Source organism: Lissotriton vulgaris, chromosome 10 (assembly GCF_964263255.1).
Source record: "Lissotriton vulgaris chromosome 10, aLisVul1.2, whole genome shotgun sequence".
Taxonomy (NCBI): domain Eukaryota; kingdom Metazoa; phylum Chordata; class Amphibia; order Caudata; family Salamandridae; genus Lissotriton; species Lissotriton vulgaris.
This window is the reverse complement of record NC_141698.1, coordinates 189,995,463-190,015,436: the sequence shown is the minus strand read 5'-3', so window position 1 is coordinate 190,015,436 and position 19,974 is coordinate 189,995,463. Positions and strand designations below refer to the sequence as shown.

At 41.9% G+C, this 19,974-nt stretch overlaps 1 protein-coding gene across 1 annotated transcript in view; it reads left to right on the top strand.

The window, feature by feature from the left end:
* TMC5 (transmembrane channel like 5) overlaps positions 1–19,974 on the top strand; it is a 757,208-nt gene that overhangs the window by 323,297 nt on the left and 413,937 nt on the right. The window contains exons 7-8 of the mRNA XM_086940869.1: positions 2,164–2,251; positions 5,948–6,196. Of these exons, the coding sequence (XP_086796995.1) occupies positions 2,164–2,251; positions 5,948–6,196 (337 nt within the window). The remainder of the gene's footprint in view (positions 1–2,163; positions 2,252–5,947; positions 6,197–19,974) is intronic.

Below are 19,974 nucleotides of genomic sequence, written 5' to 3'. Positions count from 1 at the left end.
GAGTGTAGGGCTGAGGTAGGACACCTGAGGTACTCCGCAGGTGATTGGTGTAGGGTCCGAGAGGAAAGGGGTTAGTCTGATGCGCTGCGTTCTGCCGGAGAGGAAGGAGTGGATCCATTCAAGGGCCTTGTCCTGGATCCCTTCATTGAGGAGTCTGCGTATTAGGGTGCGGTGAGAGACTGTGTTGAATGCCGCTGAGAGGTCCAGGAGGATGAGGGCTACTGTCTCTCCTTTGTCCTTCAGTAGGGTGTGGATGTAGTCTGTTGCAGCAAGAAGGCCATTTCCATACTGTGTTTTTTTTCTGAAGACGGATTGGCAGGAGTCGAGGATGTTGTGCTCTTCGATGAATGTGGCGAGTTTGTGGCAGAGGTCTTGTGAGGGTTCCTCAGAGGGTGGTGGTAGGGCTGGTCAGTACCTTGAAGTGAAGGTGTTCCATCAGGTCTGTGGTTTCATCGGGGAGTGTGCATAGGAGGAGGGTGGATTTGTAGACGATGGCGATTCCTCATCCCGGCCGGGTGGGACGGTCCTTCCTAGAGAATGGCGCTGTCTGGCCCAGAGGTGGTGTTTGTCCAGGTTTTGGTGAAGAACGCTAAGTCCGGGGAGGTACTGTCCAGAAGGTCCCAGATTTCGGTGGCATGTTTGTCGAGGGATCGGACGTTGAGGAGGATGCATTGCAAGGTCCACGGTATGGGTGTGTTCTTGTGGTCAGGTTGTGCTGGGTTCGTGTTCCTAGTTATGCTGTAGGTTTGTCAGCAGCAGTGACAGCTGAAGGGTCCGTGGGTGTCAGAGGGTAAGGCTAGCATGCAGTTGTTGCCTGGGGGAGTGTGTGGAGTGCTGCTGGGTCGAAGCGTTGGCATTGTGGAGGTTCAGGATTCCTGGGGCTGGTCGCACACGGGTTCAGATGGGCTTGCGGTGCGCCAATGGCGCGTCCGTGCAGCGGCCGCCGTTCAGTGGTGGTCAGGGAGGGCTGGACAGCTGGTAGGAGGGGAGGGTAGCTGGATTGGGTCGGGGGAGGGGCCGCGGGGGCAGCAGCAGCAGGGAAAGCTGGCAGGAAAGGAGGGAAAAGGAGGCTTAAACGAAAAAGGAAATAGAGCAGGAAGGAGCAGAAATCTAGAAAAGTGCAGAAAGGAGAATAAAAAAAGGTAGAAAAACGAGTGACAAAAACGAGTGAAAAACAAGTGAAAAAATGAGTGAAAAATAGAGCGAGAGAAAGGAGATAGATGTCCACTGAACCACCAGGGATGAGGCGCAGGGAATCCTGCGGGTGGAGGAGGGCCTCAAGCACCAAACACTCGAGAGTGCAGGGCAGGCCTCACTTATTGGTGGAGCTGCGAGGGAGGGAGAGCAATTTCACAGAGAATGGGTCAGTGATCTTGCTCGTCTGTTCCCGCAGCAGCCGCCATTAAGTGGGGGCCGGGGAGGGCTAGACAGCTGGGAGGGGGGAGCGGGAAGGGGAGCTGGATTGGGCCAGTCGCACTGGTCGTGCCGAGGGGGTGGGGGGGGGGGCACGGGGGCAGCAGCGGCAGGGAAAGCGGCAAGGAAAGGAGGGAAAAGGAGGAGTAAAGGAAAAAGGAAATAGAACAGAAAGGAGCAGAAATGCAGAAAAGTGCAGAAAGGAGAATAAAAAGACGGTAGAAAAACGACTGAAAAAAAATGTGGAAAACGAGTGAAAAACGGAGCGCGAGAAAGGAGATAGAGGTTGGCCATTCCCCAAGAGTCATGGTGTCATTCCAGAAAATTGTCAAAAGATGGAATTTGGGTTAATAATCTCTTGTTGAGGCTGATACCTCCATGATACCTTTCAGCTGCGGGGTGTCCTATACAACTATTAACAAAGACCTATATGGCCAGGCCTCGGAGTATGCACATTAATGGGAAGTAATTGGGCCATTAGGTAACAGGTCAGAGACACATGAAATATATGATGTTAATTTAAAAGAGATGCACACGTGTTATATGCAAATAAATCCCGCAACTGTATTTTCAAGAATTAAAAAATGCGGTCTTCATGGTGAGTGTGCCTACCTTTGTCTTTTAGACACAGGATCCGTGTATGTCCCATGAGTGAAACTTGAATGTGCAGATATTTATTATGCTGCCAATGGCAACCTTGTTGCTTTGAGATGTGCACAGTTGTGTTATGTATGCTCTCTTTTTTCCCAGGGATAAGGTGCAGGAAGCGAATAATAAGAAATCAAAGAAAGGTGGCAGTATAAATTGTTGTACCCAGTGCATGTACTCCATAACTTTGGTAAGTTAAGTTCTTATCATATTTCATACATTTTAATTTCATATTCTTAAACTTGTTTTCTATTTGAAATATATGTTTACTAAATTGTATCAAAAGTACAGTACACAAACATTAATTGTACAATGTATATCGAAATGTGCGATTTCCTTCAAACAAATTTGACATTATAAATAACTAAGAAAAATGTAATACTATTATTGGTGTTTCGTTGTCTATAAAGCTTTGTGATAGGTTCTAAGAAAGAGAAGAAATTGGATGTTTTTTTGTTTGCCTTTTCACAATGCATTATGTTAAAATGCAAACATGGGTATTATAGCGCTTTACTTGAGCACCAGATTACATTACACAGGGGCAGATTCATTTTTAAGATATGCAGTGATTTAAGTTGTTTGCTCAGACCTACAGGATGTTGAGTTGTATCTGAACCTCAAACCAGGCTCCCAGTACTTAACTTGTAATATAATAAGTTCAAAGGCCCACATTTATGCTCAGAATCTCACGGAAAGCGCTGTTGAAGATTGGTATACTGTATACCAAGGCTAGTAGTCCTGATTCTTCCTCATGCTTCTTTCATTCCCACCCCCTCCCCCCCATCCCGGCCTCTTTATCTCACTCTGGCAGGTTCTTTTTCACCCTTATTTTCTCCCTCTGGCACTGGTTTTCTGTCTTTTCCTGCTTTTTTCCTTCGTTTATTTTTTTCTTGCGCTGGGTGAGAATAAAAATAAGTGCTGGTCCCTAACAATGAGTGCTGGTGTGCCCCACCAGCATCACTAGCTGAAATTAAGCACTACTGATTTCTTATCTCGAAAGTCGGTAGCTCTGGTTGTTAAGCCACCTCTTCTACTGTTGTTTTTTTGCACTTGTTGCTTTACCCACCCAATGGAATATGCTTACTTTTGAGCGTTACTGTTCTGAATGTTAGTGTTGGTATTGATTTGAATGATGCATACCTTGTGCTTCTTTCACTTCTTTTCTACCCCCTCCCTAAAAAGCAACATTGGCAATACGTACTCTTAAAGTTATTATGTGGTTGCAGTTCTTCAAGCTTAGGAGGGTGTAGTGATCTCCGGGAACCAGGTAGGGCCAAAATGTATGTCACTCACATGCTTTACAGGAAATTTAAATTCCAGGGGAACTTCTCTAACTCCACCCTTCCCTCAATGTATTTTGAGACAAAGGCAGAGATTTGCTAAGTCATGCCACCACTAGTACGATGCAAAATGACCCAAAGTGGCGCACGCTATTTACAAACCAGCGCAAAAGGTATTTGGCGCTTGAAAGATGAACTTTTTGCAGTGCAAACACCTATAGGTTTTGACACACAGGTCGGTCTACTAAGATTACCGTTACAGGCCCACATAAAAAAATAACACCTAAATGATGTGCTCATTTCACCAAACAACCAACTGAGTGTCTACTTTAATGCACAGTACACATCTAATGAATAGGAGCATTTATGCTGGTGTTGATTTGTTGCATCAAAGGTAGATAACAGAACAGGGCCATATCTAGTGAGATTTGGTGCTATTTTTCTCTCCCTCTGTCCTGTTGCACTTTAGGCAACATGGCACCACACGCTTACCCTTGCACCATAGTACAAAGGTGTGTATTTGATGTCTAATATAGGTTTTTACTGAGAGGGTACCCTTCCAGTACGAAATACTTTATATAGACGTAGTTTATAGATGTCAAAGTTATTATTATTGTGATGTACATTACAGCACACATGCACAGTTGGAAACATTTTAAGAAAAGAAAACTTTTTTCAATACTACACCCTCATCTAGGAGACATACATTTTTGGCACAAATTCATGACTACCTTTTTTAATAGATGGAGCTTAGCATACAAATCACCCAGTGGATGGAAAGGAAATCCCATGTGCCACCCATGGTATGCCTCCTTGATACAAAGTTTGATCACATTTTCTGAGGTGAGCAAACCTCCTAGGGATAGGCAATTGATGTTCAGTGTGCTCAGAGGCTTGGCGAGGCTTTGGGCCATATTGGAGGGGAGAGAGAATTGTGGCTGGGCAGGACTGATGGCAGAGGACAGTTTGAGGTAGGAGATAAAAGTAAGATTTGTTTATGCTATGAAAGATTAAAGGATTCATTGGGTTGGATAGCCTCTAGTGCAGAAAGAGTGCATTTTGGGTAACAGCAACAGATGTATGTTTCCAGTTGACATCAGATCACTTGTGGCTAGCATTGACATGTAGAGAGGTGTCAGTCATGACGTGTTGCCTACAACCGAGTACATGAGGAGATGGTCCAATAAGCTGTAGGTGGCTGCAGGTCTAGAGGGGGTGTCGGGAATGAACAAGTGTGCTTTATCACGTGGGGTTCTGCCATATATCAACTAGTAGAAGAGGATCAAACATACATTGTATTGAGAATAACATACCCTAGTTTGTTTTAGCACAATACATTTTTTATTCATTTTATTGAAAAGGATCACATTCAACTTTACATTCCTTGATTTAATTGTTTTTCTACTTTTTTCCACTTGGGCAAATAGTTTCGTTAGAAATCGTCACATAGAGATGCAAAACCTTTACATTTTCTTTAGAATCTTTTCACATTTATTGACAACATGGACAATCAAATGTATTATTGTTTATGCATTTAGATATTTATGAAACATGGTTTATTAATATTGTATGCAAATCAAGCCAAACAATGCAATAACTATGAATACGAGTGTTTCCGTCATGAGATTTGTGAGAATACATTTACAAATCTTTGAAATTATATATTTAATGATTCTTTTTTCAACTAAGTGATTCAGCACAGTCTCAAATGATGCATGAAGGCAAATTCAATTTTGCTTTGATTATATAGATTATTTATTCCAGCACAACAAAAGGAATGCTTTCTGCTAGTGGAAAATGTGAACGGAAAACCATTTGGTTTTTTATGTGCAAATTAGCATCTTGTAAATTAAATTGTGTTATTGTAGAGTGTGGTCATTTTACTAAGATCAAATAAGTTTATCACTCCACTTTACTCATAATGAGGGCGTTTATGATAAGAATAAGAGATAAAATGTAGGTGTAATGGTTAAGTTCAAATTAGAGGACAACCTATATGTACTATTTACCTCAAACAAAGGCTGTGGAGACAAGAAGAAGCTGGACTAATAATCTATAATATACAGTATAAAATGCACAAGAGTTAGAAAATCGCTTGAAAGGCCCTTGTGGTGAATTGCTGTCAGCAAACTTAATTAACCCTTTGGTCCTCATTACGAGTTTAAAGTGTTGCCCCCTATGCAAATACTTGTTTACCAGTAATTGAAATTGTGAGTTATGTGATAATTATCATACCCTCGAAGTGATCCCTTGATAAATTCCAGCAGGCCAACGTGTTGAAATTTACTGAGGGAAAAAGGTTCGTAAAAAAGGGAAAACGTGAAATTTTGGTGCGTTAAAATCCAATTCTGCAGTTTATGCTTAATTTTTCTGATGAAAACTCTGAATAGGAGGTAGTAAACATGTGGCAAATGTTTTTTTTTACCACATATGGTAAATTCCCAACCATGTTCCAACAAACTTGCAATGAGAACCTAAGTCGTTTCCGTGAGAATACAATAAACGGATTCTCTTGAAAGCCTTTGTTTGTACAGTTATTCATATATAATGCAAAATGAACTTTATGTTTACACTGCAGTAACATATTTTTCTTTTATTCATTTCAGTCCTTCAAAGGATCTAAAGAATTTATCTCAGATGTGTTTCAATCATTGCGAATTTGGCACAAGACCCTGAAAAAAATTGGCGGAAAGTTTGGAACAAGCGTTCTCTCCTATTTCATATTTTTGAAGTGGTTGCTAACTTTTAACATCTTCTCATTTGTTGTGAACTTTAGCTTCATAACAATCCCACAGCTTGTAGATCTGCCACCAAGCAACCGCTTTTTTAGTGGTCTGGAGCTTCTCACTGGAGCTGTAAGTACCGGTATAAACATCTGACTATTGGTTTATCAAGGTATCAGATTTGAAAACGTCTTTTCATACAGAGAAATGCACAAATAGGTATAAAAAGAGGACAACGCTTACAGGTTTAACAGTTATTAAACACTTTTCTTATAATAATTGATTCTCCTATCAAAGTTGACTTAATTTTAGGCTCTGATCTCCAACCACAAATTGGCCGAAATCTGGCCAAGGAGGTCACACAGCTTAAGTGCATTATTGTTAACTTGAACAGTTGACACTGTGGTTGTACAAAATATATATATTTCTAAGAGCTTGCATACATATTTCCCCTGAGCTTTACGGGATGAATTTCAATGTTGATTGTTCAAAACTGGTAGATATTGCCTAAACTTGTCTTCCTAAGATATGTCTTAGATTGACTTGAAATCCAAGATTCTTGCCACTTTGGCTGACTAAAGAGGCCACTGAGAAGGAGACCTGTCATCAAGCTCATCAAACACCTTGATAAAACATTGAAAAAACATTGTTATAACTTTGAAAATAAGATTTTGTATGGTTCGCTTAGCAAAACAAAACTCTCTAATTTGCAGATCAATTCTCATACAAATCTTACAAAGCTGCATTTAAAAGGCATGGGTTACTTTTTATACAGCATCTTATCTGAAGTGGAGACCAGTCTCCTCACACCATTGGCTTATTGTTTCAACATTCACCCTAATAGTCCTGGCCCCTGGATATACCTCGGTAAAAAAATGGTTGTCCAGAGATTTTCATTTTTAATTTGAGTTTTTGTATCATTGGAGAGGTAATTTAGCTTGGGTCACATTGCTAATCTGGGCCAATTTTTCTGAACAACGTTTTAAAAAATGGTGGATGTGTTGCAGTGATGATATAATATTTCAGGAACAATGAGACCTATGTACTTCATTTTCTTGTCAAAGCATATTATGTGGTGGTCAAGTACTTATAGAGACAGAAAATAACCTCTAAGAGCAACCCTTCTGCCATTTTCCAAAATGGGGGCTCTATAATGATGTGTTTTATCCATCATATCAGTAATTCTTTTCAAATATTGTTTTTTAAAAATTGTTTTTGTTTCAGGTTTAAACATTTGTAAACTTGAGAAAAGCATGTGGTAGCAGAGGCTTTTTACCCCCTGACATTGTATAGCTAACTACAAGATCTGAGGACTCCTTCAACAAAGAAAAATGTGTCATAGGCAAAACTAATTCATAAAAAAAGCTAGGTTGGACAGAAGAGAGTTTGAGATGCTGCAGAAATACGGCAACACAAAGGTCACAAAAGATTTAAACTGATGGGTGAAGAGGATAAAACATTTTATAATTGTAACAAGTGCTACATGTTATATACAATTGAAAAAAAACCTGGAAAATAAATCTTCAAACAATAGCAGAAACCAGTGAATCACAACAAGAATCCAAGTCTTCAGAGAAAGCCACGACAACCAAACCCAATGTCTATCGACTTAGAAGAGAAATGGCTACCCCTTGTCCACCTCCAACAGCTGATCAGAAAGCAGAGGATCTTCAATGTGCTATCTGTAGTTTAGGCAGAACAGGAGTCAAATGGAATGACGAAAGAACAAAGTAGTATGTGAGTCTCAAAAGGCTAACATGTTTTTATCTGCAGCGAGTTTCTTCCAAGATTAAGTTTTCAGCCTAGTAGCTTATCTAAACAACGAGGTGAATGTATTTGCATCAGATTTGGATGCCCACTTGATCTGAATCTCTGCGTACATTCGAAAAAATGAATGTACAAATAGCTCCTAGCAGCAAAGTACCTGTGGGCCTTTGCTTGCGTTTGCACTTTTTGAAAAAGCAAATGAAGTTTTAAAGCCACTCTTGAGTGCTGGCTATGGGTTCAAACTCAGTGAGATCAGAGAAATAATGGTCAACATTGATGAAACAGTATTGATCCATAATAATGAAATTAGGATTTTTCTGGTGAGAATGTACAATGACAAATTCCTTTTTGTCAGTCTAACCAAAAACATAATCCATTTATGGTGCTCTCAGCTGATTTGACTCCTGAAGTTCTTGCAGCCAAAATAAGACCACAGGATGCATTAAAATCAGCACAAACTATTTTAAGAAACATCCTGAGAGATTTATATTTTGAACTTACTGACAAATTTTGTGATGCCCCAGAGCTTCGCAAATCATGGGAGTCAACTAGAATGCCTAATGTTGTCTTAACATTTTTTACTTCACTGTTTAATATCAGCAAAGCAAAACTGTTACAAACAAGACTTCTTGAGTACGGAACAGAGGCCGACATCATTAATGATGGCTTTGAAGAAATAAGCAAAGAAGTGGAAGACAATCCCATGAACTCACAGGTTTATGCTGTGCAAATGTAGTTTTTCCTAAATCTTGTTTTATGAATTACATCACGGCAAAAAGAAAACTCTGCTACACATGAAGACTGCCCATGCAATATGACCAGTGCAAAAGTACTGAGCTAATCACTTAAATTAATAGGATTGGTGGATCAACAAGTTATAATGACATAGTACGGAGCAGCAACTGGTTAGCAGCTCATGTTGTAAAACCTTGTCAATCGGACAGCACACCACTTCCAAGAAACTTTACAAGGAAAGGATTTAAAATTGCTGCTCTGGATGATTTTGATTTTGAGGACCGCTCTTCTTTGACTGGAAAATCCAGCAAACATGATACTGCCATGATGCTTTTTCAAGACTGTACCAATGATTTAGCTGTTGGAAAACAAGATGAGTCAGCTGTAGGCATAAACAAATGAAGCTGCAAACTTATAACCACACTGACTAGCTAACATGGACAAAATCACTAAAAGCCATTAACACGTCCCAGTCTACCAGAAAGCTTAAAAGTGGCTGAGGACATGGATCTTCTTTTACCTGATGCTGCAATCTGCAAAGCTGATTTAACTGAATTTATCATATCACTTGGTGCTGACTGAAGGATGGAGAAAAGCCAGTTTCCACTGTGGGTTGGATTTCATACTCTGATCTCTCAAAATGCCATACAACCAAAGAAGGTTGGGTTGTTACCAGTACTACCATCTCCAGTTGCAAACTATGCAACAGTATACACATCTCTAAACAATTTATAAAATATGCATGCTCAGCTTGAAAACCAGCCTATCCTGCAAATTTTCTGCAATGAAGGTGTTTTCCGTATTGTAGCTCACATTTTTATGAGCAATCCAGTAGAATTTGATGATCTTCATCCAATGATGGGCATTTTTCATGTGATAAAGTTTGTGTTGGGGTGTTCAGAAATTTATCTCAGTGGATGTAGTATTGACAATGTACTTAGTGAGGCTAAAATCTTTGGAAGCAAAACTGTCTAGTTAGTATTGAACGTAACTCTTTATCCTTGTTCGTTACAAGGTAGGCTCATCATATCTGAGGCTATAGAGACATTGCGTTGGAATGCTTTCTGGAACAAGAATGACAAATTCAGTTTTGCTTATCTTATCTCAGAAGTGAGCAAGGCACAGGGTGCACTTCATTCAAAAGACATAATGCAAAGTCAGGCAACTTTCAATACACTCAGTTAAAAAGCAGAAAAACTGGAAACCAAGTTTGTAGAATTTGTCAAATAGTGTGAAGTAAAATCAGAACTTTGCAAGTACTCTGGAAATATTTTACACATGACATTGTTAGAGAAAAACTTGGTACATGCTGATCAAAAAGGTGATTGGGAGCTGGATGTGAAGACTGTGGAGTCACTGATTACTGTGTTTCACAACTTCGGTTACACAAACTACCTGAGATATGGGTCCTGGTATTTGGAAAGTGTGAAGAAGCTAGAAGTGGAAAAACCATACTTCTAGAGAAAAATAATCTAAAGACATTTTGTGATGAAAGACAGAGTGGGAAGGATGCTATGGCTCCAGATATGAAACTGAAACAGGTGATTCAGAGATCACAGAAAAGCTTTGAGGGAATTTTTGGTCAGACACGTAAAAGTTAATATGTTGCTAAATGGCAACTAGTTTACTATGAAGTACTTTCTATGTGCAATGCTTTCAGAGAAATGACAAATTCATAATTAATACACTATTATGAAACTGGTCCTCACCACAAACTTCTAGGAAAGAGAGAGGAACGTTTTAATAAATATGTTGACAGCTATCTTCATTTCATGCAGCACCAAGGAAACTCCTTTGAAATCACTGAGCCTGTGTGCCTACACAACTTTGTGACCAAACAATATGTGTGTAGCGATATAAAGAATCCTCTACTAGATGTCCTTTAAAAATGGATCAAAATTATAGGCAGAATTGAAGCATGAGAGATTTGTATTAAAAGAGAAAAGGCTGTTTGACATAATCACTAAAGCTAAACTTCCAAGCTTCAATTGCCATAGTAAGAGTTTCATCCAACCAGCCACTACAAAACAGGTTACAAAAGCTTTCGCAAGCACATAGAGAGATTGATGTAGCAAAAGAAAGGGGTGAATTTATCCTGGACATTCGGTTGTATGATCTTCTTTCAACAAATGCATTATTTGATGGGGATTATGCATCCAAACCAGCGAAGCACAAACTAGTACAAGAGCTAGAAAAAAAAACACCCTAAGAATTTAAATTTGAAAAAGTAGCCTCCTTGAAAACTGCTGTTGTTGTGGACTATATGTCACAATTGCAAATGGTTAAGATTTCATCCATTCAAATCTTCAGAGCGGTCATTCAGACTGTTCTACAGATGTCAAAGTCAGTGTGCACCTTGCAAGAACTGCACATTGTCTTTGTCAGTTATATTAAACTATCTATCAAAGAATGTGAGAGAGTCAGACAAATGTCTACAATTCGAACAATTGACCTAGCCTGCATTGAAAATTCGACACCTATACCTGTTCAAAGTGATAAAGTCTGGTCATCAACATCGTACAAGATGAACTTGGAAATGTTGACTCACCAAAACATTGCTGATGCTTCAGTGAACACTAGATGTCCAATTATTGCAAGTGGAATGATTGTTAATGAGGAGTTGGTGCCAGGAGAGATTGTTCAAAAGGTACAAGCCATATTGATCAAGAACTTAACAGCAAATTTGAGGACGCTGACCTTCGTGTTGTGCCAAAAGCTAAGTGGGCTGTTCGAATTGGCTCAAATCGAGTCATTGTACTGGCTAATGACACAGATGTTATTGGGCTGCTTAGATGTTTTACAATATTCTAAGTCAAGGATTGTCAGAGTTATAGATACATTATTGAACAGGCGAGAAAAGACACTTAATGCCCTCCATATTCTGTACGAGAGACTTGATGTAGAATTGCCCAGTGTTCCTATCAAGGCACATATTCCTATGGGTGATAACACTGTGAGCAAAATTTGAACAAAGCTTGGAACTTTAACTCTTAAACTTGTCAAGTTTCTAAAAGGATTTGCTTGGACAGAAGAAGAATGTGGCTTTCAAGACATAGAAAAATACCTTGTGCATGTGTGGAAAACCAGTTCTGACCGTCACACATTTGACGATCTTCGTACAGTGAGTTCAAGAGATCAGTTCCACTAAGTGACCTACCACCTACATCATATTCTGTGCGTAGGCACATTAAAATAGCATTCTAGTTGATAAGAGAGGTGTGGATGTTTTGGATCATGCATATGTACAGAAACATCCATGTGAATTTGGTTGGAAATATATTGATGGGGGTGCTAAAACCTACGAAATGTCTAAAGCCTCTACCCACCGAACTTACACATACATGTACTTGCAAAGCCTGTGCTACAAAAAGATGCCCCTGTCAATATGCTCTTATCAAATGTTCAACATTCTGCAAATGTACTACAAGAGAGTGCCGAAACAAATAAAGTGAACTATGAAAATGGGTCTAAAACAGGAGTGATAAACATTATTTTTTCTCATATTCAGATCATAAACATTGTTTGGTGTCTACATTAAAGGATTAAACACATTATTCTTTGTTTCATTTCTATATATGTCTCTTCTTCCTCTAATATAGCTGCCATTTTAGAAAATGGCAGAACAGTTTCTCTGAAGAGTTATTTTTTATCTCTATAAGACTACTTGACCCCTAAAACCTATGTTTACTCCAGTATTGGAACTTTCATAGATTCACATGCCTGAATCATTCCCCGTCGTTGAGACGGGAGTCTCCGGTATATAAAAAAGCAATGCTTAGTAGTATAGAAAACTGAAAAGAGGTCTAGGCCCATTTCCCTTTTGCAACCCATAGCCTTTGTTATGTAAAAAAGGCCCATACCTTTCCCTGAACCAATCAGAGCTCCTCACCCTCTAGAACACTCCTGAGAGAACCTTCTGCCCCTCAGATTTTCTACCGCACGTTGTGCTAGGGAGTCTCTTTTGAGCTCCGCTCAAACTCTTTACTTTTACAGTATTTTGACTGAGATTTGAGGTCTCTCATCTTCTAATTTCTTCTTATTGGAATTCCTTATTCATCTAACCATGTCTGAAAAGGGGAAAAAGGGATTATTTAAGCTTGTTCCACCTGCTCTAAGAAGAGACTTTATACAGATGACCCTCACAAAGATTGCATATACTACCTCTATCCAGACCATAAGGCAGCAGATCGTAAGGTATGTCAAACCTTTTCAAATAAAACCTTGAGGGATCGTGAGGGAAGGCTGCTGATTTGGCTCCAGAAGGTGAAAACAAGCAAAGAAATCCTCTCAAGTGAGAGTGAGGAGAAGTCTGTATTGTCTAAGAGATCTCAAAAGAGAATTAGGTCTCCTCAGACACATTCCTCAGGAGAAAGACCTGAGAAGGCGCCAAAAAAGACCACCCCAGGGTCTTCAGGGCGCAGTCCCTCAAAATCCCCTTCAGGTAAAGCTAAGGGGAAGAAGGGTTCTGCTTCTGAGGTAAAGCAAGAGAAGTCCGCCTCAGAACCTCCAAAATCGCCTCATGGAGTCAAGATTACCATCAAGAGAACTTCCTCTGCACCTTCTGAGGAGAAAGGGAGTGTTTCAGCACTTTCGACGGGACCATCGACGAAAAAGATGTCATCCTCGGCGAAAGAACCATTGTCGTCATTGACGAGAAAAGAAGTGGTAAAAGCTGGTGAGAAGGCAGCGTCGACGATTTCACCGTCGACGGCGATATCATTGACAGTTTCATCATCGACGAAGGCGTCGACGAGCGTTGCTGTATCTACATCGTCGACAGCAGCGTCGACGAGGACAGCATCGACGGTAACTACAACGTCGACGGTGGCGTCGACGACGATAACTTGGTCGACGACGGCGACCGGGATCTCGTCGACGGGCTCGTTGACAATGGAAAAGACACCAGAGAAAAGATTGGTACCCTGGAAAAAGCCTATAACACCAGAGGTTACATCACCAAGCAAGGTGTCTCCATTGGTTCCATCTCACCTGCTGGAAGAGGAAGATTCGGAGGAAGAGGATGACTAGGATCCTTATGGTTTTGCGAGTAGCCCTTCGCAATTACAAGTCAAGTACCAGGAGGTCGATTCTGAGGAAGAATATGGGGGTTTTCAAGAGCATCCCCAAGAACAGCACCAATATCACCAACAGCAGCATGAGGATATGACAAGTGTACCATCCTCTTTTTTGAAAGACCTCCAGGGCATGTTGGAGGATTATAGAAGAAGATATCCAACGGCTCCAGCCACTGAGGAGGTTCCAGAGGCTACTCCGCGTCCACGGTCTGTACCAGGGATGCCAGTGCGTAGGAGAGAAATTTTGCCGGAGCCTACTGCTAGGTCTCCACCACCAACGTCACAACACGATACCACGGATGATGACCACGAGGATGGAGAGATTGCGGAACCAAGTGCAGAGTGGAATGACTATCTCATCCCCTCACCTTCAACTCCTACGCCGAAGACAGTAGATTCTGCACCGGAGGACATTGGTGGTTTTCATAATTTAATGGAAAGAGCCACTAAGAGGTTTGCACTCACCATTACTGAGGATAAAGCGGAATGTTTTTTATACGACTTCAAGGAATCGTATCGCAAATCTATGCAATCCTTGCCTATCGTGAGTCATATTTGGGAGGAAGGATTAAAGGTCATGGAGACGCCAGCTACGGTGACACCGGTTCTGGCCAGACTAGACAAAAAGTATAAGGCGCCTATAGATGCTCCAGCTTGTCTTTTCGGTCATCCCAAGCCGGATTCTATATTTACTCAGGCGGCACAGCAGAAGTCCAGAAACCCATCTGCTCCAATCACGACACCTCCAGACAGAGAGGGCAGAAGACTGGATAAGGCAGGCAAACGTTTTTCCTTATTGTCGGCGCTGCTAGATAAAACCGCTAATGCCCTCGCTATTTTGAGAAGGTACGACAGGCAAATGTGGTGTGACCTGTGTCCATACATTAACCAGGTGCCGGAACCGGAGAAGCAGGAGGCCAGGAAGATTCTCCTGGAAGGGGAAAAGACTTCGGCTGAAGTCATAGACTGCGCTTAGGATATAGCGACGACGGCATTTAGATCTGTGGGAGGAGCAGCAGTCCTGCGCTGGCAAGGATGGCTACGAGCAACGGCTTTTAGGTCGGAAGTTCAAAACAAGATTCTGGACATCCCATTCAATGGAGAAGATCTATTTGGGAAGCATATTGATGATACTTTGCAGAGTATCAAGAAGGATACCAATACTGCAAAGGCTTTGGGAACACTGCAGTACAGAAAAACCCCTTTTCATGGCTCCAGAGGTCGAGGGCAGTCCTCGTATAGAGGAGGATATCAACAAGGGAGATATTCCTCTTATTTTGCCTCATCGCAGCCCTACCGTCAACAGTACAATCAGCGTAATTCAGGAGGATATACGAAATCAGCTCCAAGAGGAAGGGATGGCCGTCAGGGGAAGGACAACACCCAACGGCAATGACAACCTCCATCTTCCGGCTATGTCAACATTCCAGAAATCACGTGCTCCCCTGGGTGGAAAGATTGCTCATCATCTTCAAAATTGGCGGAAAACAACAGACCAATGGGTCCTCAAAATTGTTCAATTCGGTCACACCCTAGAATTTCTTCAAACGCCCCCTTGTACTCCACCGAGGCATCAGAGAGCCAACCATCTGCATCAACTCCGGCAGGAAATTCGGACAATGCTCCGAAAGGGAGCAATAGAACCGGTACCGAATGCCCAAGAAAACACGGGGTTTTACTCCCGTTTTTTTCTTGTCAAGAAAAACAAGCTCCAATGGCGTTCTATTCTGGATCTCATATCCTTAAACACCTATCTCAAAAAGCAATCTATCAGGATGGTGTCTCTACAGGACATCCTTCCGTTATTGAACCCAGGAGATCATATGACTACATTAGACCTACAAGACGCGTATTTCCACGTGCCGATCCATCCCGCACACAGACAGTACCTTCGGTTCTTAGTAGCCGGAAGACATTACCAATTCAGGGTACTGCCATTCGGCTTAAAGTCAGCGCTGAGAGTGTTCACAAAATGCCTGGCACCAGTGGCGGCTGTGTTAAGGAAGCAAAAACATCAAATATTTCCTTACCTCGACGACTGGTTAGCCAAAGCGCCATCGAAAGCACAAGCCAGAGCGTCAACACAGGCCTGCATAGATTTGTTCGCCAAACTGGGTTTGACTCTTCACAAAGGAAAGTCAAACCTCCAACCAGCAAGAGTGATCACATATCTGGGGCAATACTAGACATGGACTGCAACAAGGCGTTTCCTCCGAAGAAAGGCAACTGAGGATTGTGTCCCTTTTCCAAGACTTTGTAAAAAAAAAGTCTCTTTCAGTCCGCAGGTAAAAATCCTTGCTGGGCATGATGTCATCTTGCATTCCCTTTGTACCTCACTGCAGATTAAGGATGCGCCCATGGCAGGAACAGATCGATCTTCAGTGGCGTCAAGTGGAGGGATTCTTCGACGACACAATATGAGTGACACCAGTGATGGTGCAGGCAGCGGCATGGTGGACACAGAAAGAAAATATATCTCAGGGTCTGACTTTTCTTTCAAGAGCGGCTCCATTAGTGGTGGCGACAGATGCGTCCCTAGAAGGATGGGGAGCTTTCCTTCAGGACCGTCAGGTCAGCGGTCGTTGGAAGGTCCACGAGCAGCGATTACACATAAATCTGCTGGAACTCAGGGCATTCCGCTTAGCATTGCAAGCCTTCCTACCACGAATACGAAGTTTGCCGGTGTTGGTAAGACCAGACAACACTATGGCGATGCACTATTTAAACAAGCAGGGGGAACAAGATCTCTCTCCCTATCTCAGGAGGCCCAGGAGATGTGGGAATGGGCTCTTCGACAAGGAATTTCATTGTCAGCGGAACACCTCCCGCGAGATCAAAACGTCAAGGCGGATACTCTCAGCAGGCTCAAATCGTCCTGCCACGAATGGGAGCTGGACCAGGGGACCCTGGACAGCATCTTTCAAAGGTGGGGAACACCAATAGTGGACCTCTTCGCCACAAGAGAGAACAGGAAATGCCGGTACTTCGCAAGCTGGCTTCTCCAGAAGGGATCTTGGGGGGGAATGCGTTTTCCATGGCATGGTCCGGCGTGTTGCCTACGGTTTTCCTCCAATTCCTCTTCTCCCCCTCGTACTGGTGAAGATCAAGAAAGAGCCGTGCAGGCTGATCCTAATAGCCCTGTGGTGGCCCAAACAACACTGGTTCACGGAACTCCTGCTGCTGTCAGAGGACCGTCCAGTTTGGCTGCGACCAATTCTATCGCTGGGGTCAGGTGCTCCATCCGGACCCAAAATCCTTGCGATTAGCAGCCTTTCTCCTGAACACTGAGTTTAGTCATCTAAATATCTCACACGAATGTAGGAGAATCCTGTCCAAAGCTAGAGCAGACAGTACCAAAAACACCTACAGGATGAAATGGAAGAGGTTTTGTCTGTGGTGTAAGAGGCATAACACTCACCCTCTTACTGCTGCACCTCATCAGATTATACCTTACATTCTGCTGTTAGCAAAGTCAGGATTGGCGCACGCTTCCATCAAGGTACATTTGGCTGCTTTATCCCGCTACAGGAGGTCTTCATCAGGCCCGTCCTTATGGTCATCAAGGATCATCAAACAGTTTATGAAGGGATTATTCAGGGTCTTTCCTCCAGTAAAGTCTACACCACCACTATGGAATCTCAATATAGTACTGTCACAATTGATGAAACCACCGTTTGAGCCGATACACAGAGCGGACCTTAAGTTCTTGTCCTGGAAAGTGGCTCTTCTCATTGCACTAACTTCAGCGAGAAGAGTAGGTGAACTGCAAGCGCTCACTATTCAGGAGCCTTTCCTACAGTTTCAGGAAGATAGAATGATTCTTAGGACTAATCCAAAATTAATTCCTAAGGTGCCAACTGATTTTCATCTGAATGAGCCTTTGGTGTTAAAACGTTTCTTTCCTCATCCGTCAACAGCGGCAGAAAGAGTGTTACACTCACTAGACGTTCAAAGATGTATGAAGTTCTACTTGAAAGAAACTAAGAGCTTTCGCAAATCTTCTCAGCTCTTCGTCGCTTTCAGTGCACCTAGGAAAGGTTTCCCTTTATCAAAAAGGGGAATTGCCAGATGGATTTCCAGTGCAATTGTCTACTGTCATCAAGCTGCTGGAAAGCCTAAATGCACGAGTTTGTGCTCATTCCACGAGGGCAATGGCCACATCCACTGCACTATTTGGAGGAGTGCCAATCCAGGATATCTGCAGAGCAGCGACCTGGGCATCTACGCACACCTTCACCAGGCACTACTGCTTGGAGGCAGCCGCAGAGTCGGATGCGGCGGTGGGAGAGGCGGTACTGCGGAATATCATCCAGTAACGGTGAGCCTTCTTTCCATCCCTCCATCCGTAATTTCTCTTGTTTTACAAAGTCACATTTTATATGTTATGCTTGATTTTCAAGTTGTATTACATGATTATGAAATGTATCAGAGAAATGTGCTTTGTAATCTCACTGCTCGCTATTCTGATTCAGGCATGTGAATCTATGAAAGTTCCAATACTGGAGTAAGAAAACAAGTTACTTACCTGTAACTTTAGTTCTCCAGTATTGTAAGCTTTCATAGATTCACATGCACCCACCCTCCTACCCTGAGAGGCTTACCTTGGATTTAGCACCACAAGTGTTCTTGAGGCACAACTGGGCGAAAATCTGAGGGGCAGAAGGTTCTCTCAGGAGTGTTCTAGAGGGTGAGGAGCTCTGATTGGTTCAGGGAAAAGTTTGGGCCTTTTTTACATAACAAAGGCTATGGGTTGCAAAAGGGGAATGGGCCTAGGCCTCTTTTCAGTTTGCTATACTACTAAGCATTGCTTTTTTATATAACGGAGACTCCCGTCTCGACTACGGGGAATGATTCAGGCATGTGAATCTATGAAAGCTTCCAATACTGGAGAACTAAAGTTATAGGTAAGTAACTTGTTTTCTTTGATACTATAATAAAGTGTGCAGGTCTTATGGTTCCTGAAATATGACATCATCACTGCAACACATCTGCCATTTTAAAAAGGTTGTCCAGAAAAATCCAGACTGCATCAGCAATGCCTACCCAAGGTAAATTACTTCTCTAATGATCCAAAAACAAAAATCAAAAGGGAAAATCTCTAGACAACTATTTATTCATGGAGGTTTATCAAGGGGCCAGGATTATAACAAGCAAGAGGTCAGTCTGCTGGGGCACCCCTTACCTACGTGTGATTTATATACTGCTAAATCTTAAGGCCAATTTTACTGAGCAACTATTCCATCATCAAAAACCACTTGCTTTGTCCCACGGATATTTACATGGGGATTTAAACATAGACTGGGGAAATAAATTGTCACAGTTATTGGAAACATGGTGCCAAATGTACAAAACAGTCAGTTTAGCATTTCCTGATAGCAAATGTTTTCTATTTCCACTTTGGAAATCGCAAATACCCATGCAAAATTGTGTCATAGACACATTTTGTGATTCCCATTCGGCCACAAATAGACCTACCTCATTAATATTCATGAGGTATGTTTTGCAGGAATGGTGACATGTTGGGGACAGCAGACCACCATGTCTGTGATTGCTTTTTAAATAAAACTATTTTCTTTTGTAATGTAGCCCATTTTCCTCAAAGAAAAACTGGATGCATTTCAAAAATAAAAATGTAAAGCTACCTTTTCATTTTTTTGAGAGTAGGCGGTGGTCCGTAAAACCACTACCTGCTCCTACAAAATGTTGGTGTCCACATTCGCAAAGTGGAAGGGGTCCCTTGGGGACCTCTTCCCATTTGCAAATGGGTTACCACCAACTTGAAGTTGGTTGTAACTATAAATGTTTTTCGACCGCATTCCTGGTAGCAAAACATTCGTACATACCAGTGCAACCCACTATTAGGAAGGGACGTCCTAAACGTGCATCTTCCTAATAGTGATTCGCAACCCTATTGTGCGAGCCAGTAATAGGTTACTGAATCGCAAAATAAGGTTGGTATATGGCAAAAAGCATTTTAGGGTCAGAGACAGCCTGATGGGCAGTGTGTGGGTGGTAAAATGCTTCATTCATCTGGCCCTTGGAGCCACTGCTCCAACTGCACTACGTGAGGCAGTTTTCATCCAACCCAAAACACACGGAACATCACATCCTACAATTAATAATGACATACTGGAAAATGTTACATTCCATACAAAAACTGACATTTCTTAATACCATTTAATATCATCACCAAGAAATCGCCACATCACTAAAAGATACAAAATCACAATTCTTGGATTTCCCACTTAACAAAATAAATGAATTTCCAAGAGAGACCATTGTCTTTCCAAAAATAAATGCTCTTTGCTCGAAAAATGATAACTTATAGCTGAA